The sequence below is a fragment of the Hibiscus syriacus genome, unplaced genomic scaffold (genome assembly GCF_006381635.1).
Source record: "Hibiscus syriacus cultivar Baekdansim isolate YM2019G1 unplaced genomic scaffold, ASM638163v2 tig00000340_pilon, whole genome shotgun sequence".
Lineage (NCBI taxonomy): Eukaryota > Viridiplantae > Streptophyta > Magnoliopsida > Malvales > Malvaceae > Hibiscus > Hibiscus syriacus.
The window spans coordinates 5,916,730-5,931,398 of NW_024061783.1; the positions used below are offsets into that span (position 1 = coordinate 5,916,730).

The 14,669-nt window shown below is 32.5% G+C and overlaps 1 protein-coding gene across 1 annotated transcript; it reads left to right on the forward strand.

The window, feature by feature from the left end:
- The first annotated feature begins 2,071 nt into the window (after nt 1-2,071).
- Nucleotides 2,072-3,051, forward strand: LOC120198017 (N-terminal acetyltransferase B complex catalytic subunit NAA20-like). Its single transcript, XM_039199447.1, has 2 exons — nt 2,072-2,381; nt 3,027-3,051. Exons 1-2 carry the CDS (start codon nt 2,080-2,082, stop codon nt 3,034-3,036), a joined length of 312 nt encoding a protein of 103 aa, XP_039055378.1. The 5' UTR covers nt 2,072-2,079; the 3' UTR covers nt 3,037-3,051.
- Nucleotides 3,052-14,669: the final 11,618 nt, after the last annotated feature.

Consider the following 14,669-nt stretch of genomic DNA (forward strand, 5'->3'; position numbering starts at 1 on the left):
ATTTTCATTGGTTTTGGTTGGAACACACTAGACACCCTATTACGATCTCCTGAAAAATTGGTCCTCTGAATGTTCTTCTGAATTGAAATCTTCATTTTTGTACTCGAAGAAATATCAGTGAAACCTCAGCTCATCCCGAAAACCTGTAGATGTCTTAATCAATAAGGAATATTATGTTTTTCCATTTATTTGCATGCCCTTCAGCATCACTTAGTAGTTCTGTATTACTGGGCTTCCAAAGCTCACTATTTAACACTTTATTTCAGGTTAAAAGAATCGATCTAGTGCAGCTATCAACTTTAGTATTGGGAGTTCCATTCGGTTTTACTTGTAGAGTACGGTACAATATGTAATTAGGGGGCAAGTAGGTTGTATTTTGTTTTTATATCCGAGCCTGAAACCTGTTTTAATTCTGGACATTGTTAAATTCTACTTTTAAAATATAAATTATTTTACGATTTTACGTGCTTTAACAAAAAATTTAATTTTTCTCAGATTTTTACTGTGGGTCGCTCTGGTGGCCCTAATGTGACACCTCGGATCAGATCGGGTCACCCGCATCTGTCTGTAGGGGTTACATTTAGTGGTATCAGAACTTAGGTTGAGCCGAGTTTTTCTAGATAGATCGGCCGGTCGATAGTCATAGGATGTCTGATTTGTACATGCCCCTAGATTATGATCGTACTCTATGAGTCAGAATTCTCATGTTAAGAAATCATTCTGTAATAAGTATATCAAAGTATTTTATCTGTTATTACTCAATCTGTACAAAAAGGGAATAATGTTAGCATTCATCCTAATTTTAGAAGTTACCTACATGTAACATGATCAATTAATTATTTTATATATTTGACCTGACTCTCAACCCAAATTTGAATTTTGTTACTCCCCAAATGTTCTATGCTGATAAGCTCATAACCAAACTTTATAAGTAAAGTTTTGTTATTAAGTTATGCAACTCAAGTAGATCAGAAAATAAGGTATTTGGTCCAAACCTAGACAGGGTGTTATGCCTCAAAAGTTATGTATTGATGTACTGAATTGAAGACTTTTGGAATCATGTTATTTCCAATTTTATGAGTTTGAAACCCAGTAAGTGTTGAGCCTTTTTCCTCAATGATTTGAGCAATATGAGATTAAAAGAAAGAGGAGGTGTTCATGGTAAAAGTGTAGTTCTCGAGGTGGTTCCATTAAATATGAAAGAAATCAATTATATATGTATGTTGCATTGAAGTTAAGCAAGTATTATTTTGATTAAGAATTGATAATTAAGGTATGTTTAGTTCTATGAGGAGAATTTTGTTCAAGTTTTAGAATTCGGATAAAAAAGAGTTGGTCGAGAATGTTTATTCAGCTGGTTAAAGTTTAGTAGAAGAATCATATACTTGTAAAGGATACCCAAGAGAATGAAGATCGGATGGAAGCCCAGTTTCTACATTTCTATGACTTGAGAAAATTTCGAGGACGAAATTTTTTTTAAGGATGAAAGAATTGTAACACCCCAAATGTAATGAATTAGGGACTAAATTGAAAGTTTTGGAACCTTGTAGCCTAAATTTGAATATTTAGGGAGTTTAGGGACTAAACATAGAATTATTCCATTTTTTGGTCAGTGAAAAATAAAAAGGAAAATACCCCAATTTCGTGAAATAAAATCCCTAAACCCCAACCAAAAACTCACCGGCCTCCCCAAATCTTCGTCGTCCGGCCACCGTTCGTCTAAGTACTACCCCCGTTCGATTCGTCGTTGACTGGCGACCAAAATCCCTCCATCATACTGTAGTGAAATGTCATCTGTCGTCATGATTTTAGTCGAAAAGCTTCGACAAAATAACCTAACCTCATCGCTGCTATTTTCATCGATTCTGGTCGATCCAGCGACCGTCTCGCCTCACCACCATCACCAACGTGTTCCCCGACCTGTTCCGCACAAAACTCGACCCAAGGTGCTTACCACCGTCGTGTTTTCTCCGGTCATCGTTGGTAAGGGTTCTCAATATTCAAGCTTGATTTACAACTACGGCAGCTCTGCGTTTCATTAAAGCTTCCATTTCGGCCGACTTTCCGAGACTAAGAGAGATGACAATGATACGCCGATTTTGCTGCAACAATCTCCTTCGTTTCACTTCCGTCAATCTTGACCATTTAACCAAAACCTTTAATATGTCATTCTACTTGATGTATTTAGCTCGTTGGCCCGATTATTTTCAAGTAGCTGAAGGCCCTGGAAAACGAATAATGGTTTACATTATGGGGAAAGTTGAGGGACAAGGTGAGTCTTGGCATGGCCATGTAACGGCAGTCATTGTTTCCCCTGAATATCGTAGGCAGCAGCTTGCTAAGAAACTGATGAACCTTCTTGAAGAAATCAGTGATAAGATGTAAAATTGGTATGCAATTTAATGTTCCCTTGATTTGGATATTTTTACAATCAGTTTGACTAACTTGTGTCTGTAGTTAGCCTGTAGGACATTACAAGATTAGAAATTACCTAAGTATTATATTTTTCAATATAATTTTAAGGGCCCAGTACTAAATTTGAAGTTTGCAAAGTTCTAAAGTTTTAAATTTGCACCATGCTTTAGTTGTTGCTTTCTATGAACTGCTAGAATGGTTCAGCCAGCAATACTACATTATGAATGCAAGCTGTAAGTTTTAGCTTCGTCTTATACCTTTGTGTAGAGGTAGAACTAGAATATCTTCCATTGAAATTAACATACGTTTTATGTATATTTGGGTATTTTTTTATAAGGTTTTTATACCATGTGTTTGTTTTAGAATCTAGCTTTTAGCTGACATCAATTAGGTAATGGTCTATACTTTTCTTTTGCTAAGTGCTTTGCTTTCACTCAGTTTTTTATGAGATCCTGACATCACCCTCACTTGTATACTCCTTAAGTACGATGATGCGTTTTTTTAGTACATGCTAGTGCTTTTAAACTGAAAATTAGTCTCTTACCTCTAATGTCATCCTGATGCACTCTCTAGTTTCGTTTTGGGTGTGTTTATTCTCGTTCTTTCTCCAGTCATCAATAAGTAGTCTTTTGGCAGTGAGAAGACATATTTTGTGGATCTTTTTGTGAGGGCTTCTTATACACCAACCATAAAGATGTATGAAAAGCTTGGGTACGTAATAAGCATATGGGTGCTACGCTATTATTCGAGTGAGGAAGTCATATTTTATGTTTTCGACATCCTAAGTCCGACTCTGAAGTTCGTTTCCCCAAATTTAAACCCGTTAAGCTGATTTTCAGCATTTTACCTTCCATTTGTTCTGTTTTCTGTAATTAAGCCCCGTTTCTGATGTAATTTCATTTTATATGTGCCCGATATATTATTGGACTTTGGATTCAAGTTCGAGAGTGATCGAATGGTGTTTAAATGTTTGATCGGTGGAGCACAGAAATCAATATAATATATTACTACTTAGGTATGCTTTATGGAACATACTGGTATTGGTTAATGCATAGATGAATAAGTTTGGTTACATGTGTAAAATAAATATATTTCTAAACTCGTTCCAAATGCGATGAAAAGTAATGGAACTGAATAAGACACAATTACTAGAAGACTGATAAAAAAATAATTTTAGGTTCAGTGATTAACCGATAAAGCAATCAACCTCAGAATTTGTTATATTTTAATTACTTTCGTTAAAAGGTTTAATACTAGAATCACCTGATTATAAAATTAAAAAATTGCCCCTATGAGGTAAAAATCAGTTCAAACAGTGTAATCAATATTAAGAAGTGATTATTCGTGAAGTATATCAGTTCGAATTATTGACAAGTTTTACAAGGTCGAAATCAATTAGTACGATTTGACTCGAAGTCAGGATAATGCGATATACATTCAGAATAATGCAAACTACCGTGTTACTCTTATTAGATTAAATTACTAAGAATTCTCCAAGAACAAAATGTCCAAAATGCCCCTGATTTCCTGAATAATGGAATCACTCCTATTATATCTGAAATCTCAAGCAACTCTGATGCAAAAGATTCTGAATACCTTCCTGATAATGATCAATTACTTCCGAAAAATATCTGAATACTATATGATCTTGATTCTGAAATCCTAACATTTGCAAAAGTTTCATAGTTCCCTACTTGATAAATGTCAAATATCTCCGAAGAAATATTGGATCCTCTAATGTGTTCCTTATGTGACATGTAATTGTTTTACATGTTTTAAAATGAGATTTTCTAATATTACGAATTTACTGATGTTTTGATTTAGTATAATGAACTAAGACTACATGATATGTGTTCTCCGGTCTTCTGTTTTCACTAGAAAATATAATCGTTCTTGATTTATGGATCATGGGATTTACTGGATACTACTTGAACTATTTTATTTGGACATTATCGGGGTAGGCTAGAGCATAGAGGTTCAGCTCTGATCAAGCTGGTAATTCCTTACAAACCTAAGGAGACCTTGGGTAGGCTTTAAGGCCCCATGCCACTCCCTTTGGTAAATTATGAGACTGTATATGGTGAATGGGTGGAGGGTAATTATGTGATATAAATAACTTTATTGTAACTCTTATTATATTTTATTGGATCATGACTTTGATATTAAAGTTAATGTTCAATTTGATTTCTACTTGATACTATATGAGTAGGACTCTGGAGTATGGATGTTCAAATCTGATCAAGCTGGTAAATCCTTACGGACCTAAGGAGACCCTTGGGTAAGCCCACAGGCCCCAAGGTACTCCCTTAGGGTGGCTCCTTTGTTGTGTGCTTTGGGGTAAGTCCTTATGGATGAAATTCTGGGGAACTTCATAAAGGTGTTCGGTTGGAGGGTTTTACTATGGTTTTAAACATATTTTTTAAACAATTACTATTTTAAAAAGATATGTACCTTTTAACTGGTTTTGGTTGGAACACACTAGACACCATATTCTGATCTTCTGAAAACTTAGTCCTCTGAATGTTCTTCTGAACTGAAATCTTCATTTCTTTTACTCAAATAAATATCAGTGGAACCTCAACTCATCTTGAAAACCTGTAGACATCTGAATCAATAAGGAAAAATTATGCTTTTCCATTTATCTGCATGTCTTTCAACATCACTTGGTAGTTCTGTATTACTATGGTTTTAAACATATGTTTTAAATAATTACTGTTTTAAAAAGATATGTACCTTTTCACTGGTTTTGGTTGGAACACACTAGACACCATATTCTGATCTCTTGAAAACTTGGTCCTCTGAATTTTCTTCTGAATTAAAATCTTCATTTCTTTTACTCGAAGAAATATCAGTGGAACCTCAGCTCATCTCGAAAACCTATAGACATCTGAATCAATAAGGAAAAATTATGATTTTCCATTTATCTGTATGTTCTTCTGTAACACTCATAACCGATATAATTATACCTATACAGATTATCTCTATCACCCGAATTTCGAAAACCATTTTCATTTCAAAACTCGATTTAGAATTTTAATTCCTTAATTGGTAATTGATAATATAAAAATATCATATCATATAATTTATATTACGTTATAAACAAATTTAATTCAAAAGATTTTTTTATGAATAGTGAACAGTAAAAGTGTACAGTGGGGGAATCGGTTCCCTGTAGGGGGAATCGGTACCCCAAAATTATTCTAAAAATTCTCTTAATTCGTGGTTATTGTTCATGCTACAGTACTTTCGAAAATACATATAAATTCAATAAAAATCCATTTAGTTTACAAATTTGTTTAACAAAATAAATAAAACATTTATAATTAGATGCCACTAATAAAACTAACATTACAACTTAGGATGTCTTACTGATATTGAAATATACTTCTCGATCTTTGATGACGTTTTAAACTCTTTATTCCATTACTGGCTTTTTACCTACGCGTGAAAATCATCACACGCTAAGTATATACTTAGTGAGGCAATTAAAACATTTAACAGTGCAATACAATTCATGCATGATTTTCAATGTCAAAAATCAATTTTCCATAAAATCATTTTACTAACATATCCAATATTTTACCATGATCAAAATAATATAAAATCTCTTATCATTTATCCCATAAGCTTGTAAGCTTATTTTACCAAAATACTTACCATTTAAATTCCATAAGCTCCTAAGCTTATTTTATCAATATATTTACCATTTGTTTCATAAGCTATAAGCTTATTTTTACCAATATATTTACCATTTAATACTATAAGCTCATAAGCTTATTTTTCCAATATACTTGCCATTATTCCGTAAGCACATAAGCTTATTTGCATGGTTACCATTTATTAACCAATAAACCAAAATCCATAGCCAATAGCCCAATATTAAACCTTGAGGACCCTGGGTATTCGAGTAAAATACCTGCACCGTAGTGCTAAACCTGCACTAAGCTTACGCCATAGTGTTAATCCGGACAATACACATAAGGTCGTGCCCAACACCTATACTAAGCTTACGCTATAGTGCTAATCTGGACATAAACCTGCACTTAGTGTCCTTACACACTATAGTGCTAATATAAACCTGCAACTGCTATACTCTATGGCATGCCAACTATACTCTATCCCTCAATGACTTATTCGGGCATATAGTCTATTTTATTCAATTCATCCATGGCAAAGTATATTATCAATATTTAACATTGGGCAGTTCATACCTTAAAACATTCATGGTAAAATATCATAATTTCCATAATTAATGCATTATATTTTCAACCTTTGACATATTTAGAATATATCAAATATATGATAAATGATTTAAATATCATGTCAACATAAACAAGGTCGACTTATCGCAAGTCTTCCTGATGATGTATAAAACATCCATGTATAATGTCATGCATGTATTGCACTCACCAAGCCATCTGATTCTTATCATATTACAAAGTCAAATATAAATTACGAAAATGCCATGATATTTTCAAAACTTGTGTTTTAGTCACTAAATTCAACTGTTTCGGTTAAATCTAAAAAATTGCACAATTCAAAACCAAATTTCTCTGATCCAAAATATTAAAATAATATTTCCAACCATTTTATAACATCCTTCAATTTTTTGTAAAATTCCAATTCGATCGGAATTACCGATTCCTTATCAGACTTTGACTCTTTCTAGTTTTTTTTTTCTTTACTAAAATTCCAAATCCAAAAATATGATTTCTATAAAACTCCACTCTCAAGAGTAAACTATCCATTTATGGAATAAAATTCTTTTTAGGATATTATCACTTAATTCCCTAAACTTTTTCCCAATTTTCTACTTTGACCATCAAATTTTCCAAATTTTCATTTTGGTCATTGTCTAAATTTTTGGGTATTACACCTTCAACATCACTTGGTAGTTTTGTATTACTGAGCTTCCCAAAGCTCTCTCTTTAACTCTCTATTTTAGGTTAAAAGAATTGATCCAGTGTATCTATCAACTTCAGTATTGGGAGTTCCATTCGGCTTTGCTTGTAGAGTACGGTACAATATGTAATTAGGTGGCATGTAGGTTGTATTTTCTTTTTATATCTGAGCCTGAAACCTGTTTTAATTCTGGACATTATTAAATTCTACTTTTAAAATATAAATTGTTTTATGATTTACGCGCTTTAACAAAAATTTTAATTTTTTCCAGATTTTATTGTGGGTCACTCTGGTGGCCCTAATATGACACCTCAGATCGGATCAGGTCACCCGCATCGGTCTTTGGGGGCTACAGATGGCTGGTTTGGCTCATTCTTCATTATTTAAGGTAAAACCTTACCTTTTTAACTAGGCTAAGTCTAAAAAGGGGTTTTAGGTTGGTCGACGCCACCAATTTGCGGTGGGCTTGGGTTTTACTATCACATGTGGCGGTGGGGAGTGAAGAGAGGAGGAGAGCATATTTTAGGTTTTTTATGACTAAGTGAATATAGGAACAAATGAAAATTTAGGCCTTTCCCCCCTTGATTTTAGACTTATAAACCAGGCGCAAAATAACATAGTTTTAGGGGCTAGGGTGTGTGTATTCAGCACGTGGGTTATTCACGGGGGAGGTCCTCTGTAGGTTGTAATCTTTTCATTTCAGTCATCAATGAAGCTTTTACCTTTTTCCATTTTGGGCTCACACATTGTTTGATATTTCAATTTCATCCTCAATTACTTATGAGTATATTTATGCTTATATTCATAAATTAATCTATTCATATTTATGTAATATATGCTTTCATTAGCTCATTTTAGTCACCTTTGTCATGTTGTTGTACTTTTGGTTAAGCTTCTGTTGGGAGCATGATACTTTACTTTATTGTATTTTAATCATGCATGTTGTTTTAGATTTATTACTATTCAGTACAATTGTTACATAATATTCGCATATAGGCTATGATTCTTGATCACTGTTATACTCAAAGTTGTTTTTAATACTTTAACCCTTTTTATTAAGCATGATTAGTTCCTTTTATTAGCATTTGAAGCCATCATATTTGTATATATGTATTTTATTTCAAATTTGTAACCCTGTTTTTATTATTAATCTATATTACAATTCATAGTTTCATATATGTATATATATAAATTAAATGAATATTATGAATTACATTGGTACTATAAATGTATTTTACTCTTCATATTTTTATAAGTATCTAATACATATGTTTGTTCTTCATATTTTTATAAGTATATAATATATATGTTTGTTTGATATATTATGATTTCTTGACATATTTCGATATATATTTATTTTAGTTATTAATTTATATGCCTTATTTGTTAATATATATTTTAGTCTAACATATTCAAGAACACTCGACGTTGAATGAGAGTGAAAAACAATACCTTATAGAGGTAGTGTGATTCCATATTAATTCGAACGAAGGGTGAACTTGAAATAAATCGAACATTTTTTTATTAAATGATAGTAATATTTTTATAACAATATTTTGTTTTATTTATATTCTATTTTATTTAATTTTAGTATTGACAATTTACGTTTTCGTTTTAGAAAGTAATAAATTGTTTCATGCAAATTCCAATATTAAATTCTTAATCAACTTAATATTTTAAACAAATCGAGGATAGAACATTCTTTTACAAATAAGAAATAGATAGGATAACTTTCCCGATGGCGGATTGCGATTCTCGATATTTCTTTTTCATGACAAAGAATTTTCTCTAATAATTATTCGAAACAAATTATTTAATGTTTAATAAAAGGATCGTGCTTTAAATATTGATTCAAATTCACAACGTCCACCATTTACGACAATATGTAAGCGACTAAGTATCGATTTTTGGCGCTTTGTGTGTGTCATAACCATTTTTAGGTAAAACAATTAAATATTATTTTTAAAAAGCAGTTATGATTTTAATTAGGAAAAATGGATGATTTGGAATTGATTTGAATTAAATTAAAAGGAGTTGAATTAAATTAAAAGGAGTCTCCATCGACCTTTGGGTTAGGTTGGTCGAATACCTAAAAACTTATTTTTAAAATAATTTAAAAAAATCATTTTTAAGACAAAAATGGTCTGTATTTACCAGAAATCGTATTAAAACGGGTTCGGGAGCCGGTTACGTGTGGGGAAGGATTAACACCCCACAACGCCCAAAAATTGGTACTGTGTCTCTTATACGTTATCATAATGGTGGAAATTACAAATCGAATATAAAGTTAAATTACGATCCATTTATTGAAATATAATTAATTTACTTAAAAATTAATTAATTGAAAAAAATCCTTTAACTTGATAAAAAATCTTGAAATTAACAATTCTCCGTTGGGAAAGCTATTTCAACTATTTTTCATTGTTAAAGAATATTTTGTTCTCATTGATTAAAAAAATATGAATTGAATATAAATGAAGATCGACAATTTGCATTCGCATAAAATGAAATAAATTTTGAATAATAAAAAAACACACATTGCATCATTAAAATAAATAATTAGTAAAATAAAATTGATTTATTTAAAGTTCGTATTTGTTTGAATGTCGTATTGGATTGTACCACTTCGATCAGGTGATACTTTCCACGCCCATTCTACAAATTCGCATTATTGAAACTATTCGGATAACATTAATAGTTAAAGAAATGGAAATATATATAAATAAAATATACGAAATAAAACATACACAAAAAATAAAGTTAAACATATTTATTTACATATGATATAAATAAATACATAACATAAAATATGTGCATACATGAAGGATTGACATAAATACAAATGAATATTACAATCTCTAAATATAATGATATATATATATATATATATATATAAATGAACCAAAATAGCAAGAATAAAAACACACAGGACCTAAAATAATATGAACAAAAATTTAAAGGACTGAAATAGCTAAAACATAAATTTAGGGACTAAAATAGATAAAACAGAAACTTAAAGGGTTAAAATAGAAAAAAATATCAAGTAAAGGACTAAAATAGCAATTTTAGATAAATCAGAGTCCATATTAAAAAAATTAAATAACATAGGTACTATAAATATAATAAACCCATAACTAAAAAATAAGGACTAAAATAAAATCAACAGAAAGATAAAAGGCTAAATAATAATTAAACCAAATAAAAAGCAGTGACTAAAATAAAATATTTATAAATATCACAACCAAATTTGAATATCAAGGAAAATATACAAAACATTAAATGGTGTCCATAATGTAATAATTATAAACGTTGGAACCAAAATCAAATATTCATAATAATGACATAACATACAACAACAGGACTAAAATATAAGTTCTGAAAACTTAATGCTCGAAATCAAAGTAATCAAAACTTCATTATATGACTAAAATATGCAATTACAAAGTAGAAGGGACTTATTGTGTAGTTAACCCATACTCCAAAAACATGCAGAAGGTATCCCTGGAAGGACGTCGTTCTGCTATGTATATACATATAATTCAAAAAGGCCAAAATGGCCTAAGCTTGCCATTTTCTCCTTCTCAAACCAAATAAGGACAGAGAAAAAACATGGTGGCCAGAGGCTCCCACGGCGGCGCACGACGGCTCCCGGCTGTCGGAGTGGCCCAAAGTTCCCCACAATCATCTCCTTCTCTCACTCTACCCCGATCTACATTTAGTTTCACCTAAAAAAAACCTAGGGCCCTAGATCGAACCATTTACCTTTCCAAAAATGCAACTCCGATGACTCGTGGGCTTCTCGATGCTCCTCCGACAAAGGTAAATACCCTTTCCTCTCTTTTTCCCTTTGGTTTCCTTTCTTCTCCCTTGGGTTTGATTCGAATAGTATAGTTTTTTTTAGCTTTTTCTCTTTTTTTCTCTCGATTTTTCTGGTTCGAATCTCTTTCTTTTTTTTCTGTAAAACTCGAATAGTCTCCTTCGTTTCTCTTCCTTCCTTTTTTATGGTTGCATCCGATTGGTGATGGTTATTGATGGATTTGAGTCCTCAAAAATAGGATAATAATATCCTATATTTCTAGGATAATCATTCTCTGACTTGATGTTGATTCTTGTCATTGTGGGATGTATGTTGTTACTTGTTTGGTGCAAGGAAGGATGATGACGGCGTCAGAAGCTGTCGGGGTGAAGCTCGGCTGGAATCTGAAGAGTCACACGGCGGCGGGGCTGAGCATATGAATAGAAACCCTAAAAATTTAGGGTTTTATAATGGGTCAGTTCGAGTATCCAGCTGGGTCTAGTGGGGCTACTTGTAGTTAAGTGGGCTAAGTTAGTGGGTTCATTTGTTGGGCCTGATGTACAAGGTAGGTTTGTAGTGGGCTCCGGGCCTGCAAAATATTGTAATTGGGCTGCATCTGTTTTGGGCCTCGGTTGGCCTACAAAATGTAAAAAAATGTAAAATAAAAATAAAAATAAGCATAATAATAATAATAATAATAATAATAATAACGATAATAATATTTAAAAAAAGACCCAAACAAAAAAGGCTGTCTACAACTGCCCCTCTTTGCACATTCTTGTGTTAACAAGAATAGGGCAAAGACGACAAGACAACACATTTTTGTTTGGTTCTCTTTCTTTTGACCTAAAAATTATATAATTATGTTGGTGGGGATGACACTGCTCACGTGATGAAGAGTTTGGGTCGTCTAAGGGTGACACAGTTCCTACGTGATGAGGAAATCTGGTCGGGGGATGACACTGCTCATACGTGATGAAGAGTTCTTGGCCATCTTTAGGAAGGGTGATAACTCGGTTCCTACGTGATGAGGACGGCTGGTTATCTAGGGGTGACACGGCTCCTACGTGATGAGGATATCTGGTCGAGTGATGACACGACTCATACGTGATGAAGAGTTCTGGCCATCTCTAGGAATGATAACACGGTTCCTATATGATAAGGACGACTGGTTATCTAGGGTGACACGACTCATACGTGATGAGGAGATCTGGTCGGTTGATGACACGGTTCCTACATGATGAGGATGACTGGTCATCTTTAATGATTTGCTTTGGTTTCAAGGGAAACCGACTCTAAGATAAGGCTTCAATAGAAGCTGTCTCAAAAGAGACAAAATTCATTTCAAATAAACGACTCAAAGATGGTTGTTTTAAAAGAAACAGACTCAAAGTTGGGTTTTTTTTCAAGGGAAACAATCTCAAAGGTGTTAAATGTTGTTTCCAAAGAAACAAACTCAAAGATTTTTCAAAAGAAACTTTCTCAAAAGAGATAAAATTTTGTTATCAAAGAAACATACTCAAAGATTTTTCATTTTGTTTCAAGTGAAATAGACTCAAAGATCCTTTGTTTCAAAAGAAACAACTCAAAGATGATGTTTGTTTCCAGTGGAACAAATTCATAATTTGGAAAATTGTCTCAAGTGAGACAACATTTGTTTTTAGAGAAATTGTCTCAAACGAGACAAAAATTGTTTTTAGAGAAATTGTCTCAAGCGAGACAAAGTTTGTTTTTGAGAAAACGATCTCAAGTAAGATCAACTTTGTTTAATGTGAAACAAATTTGAAATTTGTATTATCAAAGGAAAAATGTCTCAAACGAAACGAAATTTGTTTTGAAATAAATAACAATCTCAAGTGAGATTAATTTTTGTTTCAAGTGAATCAAATTCGAAATTTGTATATCAAAGAAAAAAAATGTCTCAAGCAAGACGAAGTTTGTTTTAAGAGAAATTGTCTTAAATGAGATAAAATTTGTTTTAAAATTCTCAAAATTTATGGGAATGTCTCAAGCGAGACAAGATTTTGTTTCAAAAAAACCCTCAAAGGCGATAAAAAGTCTGTTTGTTCCTGCATGTTGAGGAAATGTCTTGATTATTGACTTCAGGAAGTCAAATCATTACTTCTTCAAGTTAGAGACATCTGGTAATTTTCGAGCTTTGATTTCCTGAGAGATCAAAATGATGCATTTTTTATTGACTATCTTGGATGTTATGATTGGATGCCAAGATGAAATTTTTTGATTTTTTTTAGAATTTGTCCTCAAGTAAGGAGAAAATTGTCTTTAATATACATGATGATGAATATTTGATGCAAAGATGCAAACTCATGTATGTGTTGATGTATGTATGCATTGATGTATTTTTCCCGATCTGGAAGGAGAATATTTGCTAGAGCAGTCTTCACTGTATCTTTGATTTAGCTTGTCTTCATTTCCACCAGTGCGTACTCCTGCAAAACTCAAATTTGAGACAATTTGTTTCCTTGCCCCGGCAAATTTTGTTCCAATAATTGGCTTCCCTTGCCCCACTTCGCTCTTGTGCTTCAGAGAGATATTCGTTGAATTCCAAGATATACTTCCAGAGAACTTATCTTGTTTAAAAATATTTTTCTTCTTTTGAAAATAACTTGACGAATAAAAAATATGTGGTTTTTCATTGTCAAATGAACTAAAATAATTCCCTTTCTATGGCTTCACAATTGGAGCAAATCACAACAATATGAATTTATTGAATATAAAAAATCAACTGCTCTTTTAATCTTTTATAGCTGCAAATCTTTGACAAATATCAAGATTGAAAGGTTGTTTTTGAGGTTGGCTACCTAAATTCTAAGGTTTGTTTCATCGATTGGTCCTTCGTGAAGATCATAGCATGCCCCTCTTTCTGAGTTTGACATTTTGATTGGAGGCCAACAAAATGGCACAACTAGCATAGTTAATTACTAAACTCTTTAGAACACTTCTACTTCAGTTCTCTGAAATCTTCCAATTGTTCAAGCTTCGTTGACTTACCTAGTCAAGGTAGTGCAGAAATATCGGTCTCAAAATGAGATTTCTGAGTGCTCGTGTGAAGTCGACTATAACAGGTGTTCCTCAACTCCCTTAGTTCATATTCACCGAAACTTCTTATTTAGTAATTTTGATTTAATTTTCCATTGCTTGGATAGCTGGATTCAGCTTTATTATACATATATTTTTATAATTGCCTTTCTTCGGCTAGTTGAAGGATTCATGTCGTCACAAAGTCTTCGACTTGACAACCACAATAGAGCATACACTGGATTTCCAAGTACCCAATCAATGTCATGGTTTGAATATAATCTATTCATAAAGCCAGGGCTTTCGAGTTTCCTCTATAACCAATTGCTTTAGCGGAATAGCTCAGCTTTATTGTATACATATATAATATAATATTTTAGGTATACGGATTCCATTTCTTAAGCTTGTTGAGGAGAACCTGTTATAGTCTTAGTGTTTGTTGAAGGTAAGAAAATCTCCTCGTTAGAGTTCAATTTTCAAGTAACTGACCTAATACTAGATTCATCTACTTGACCAT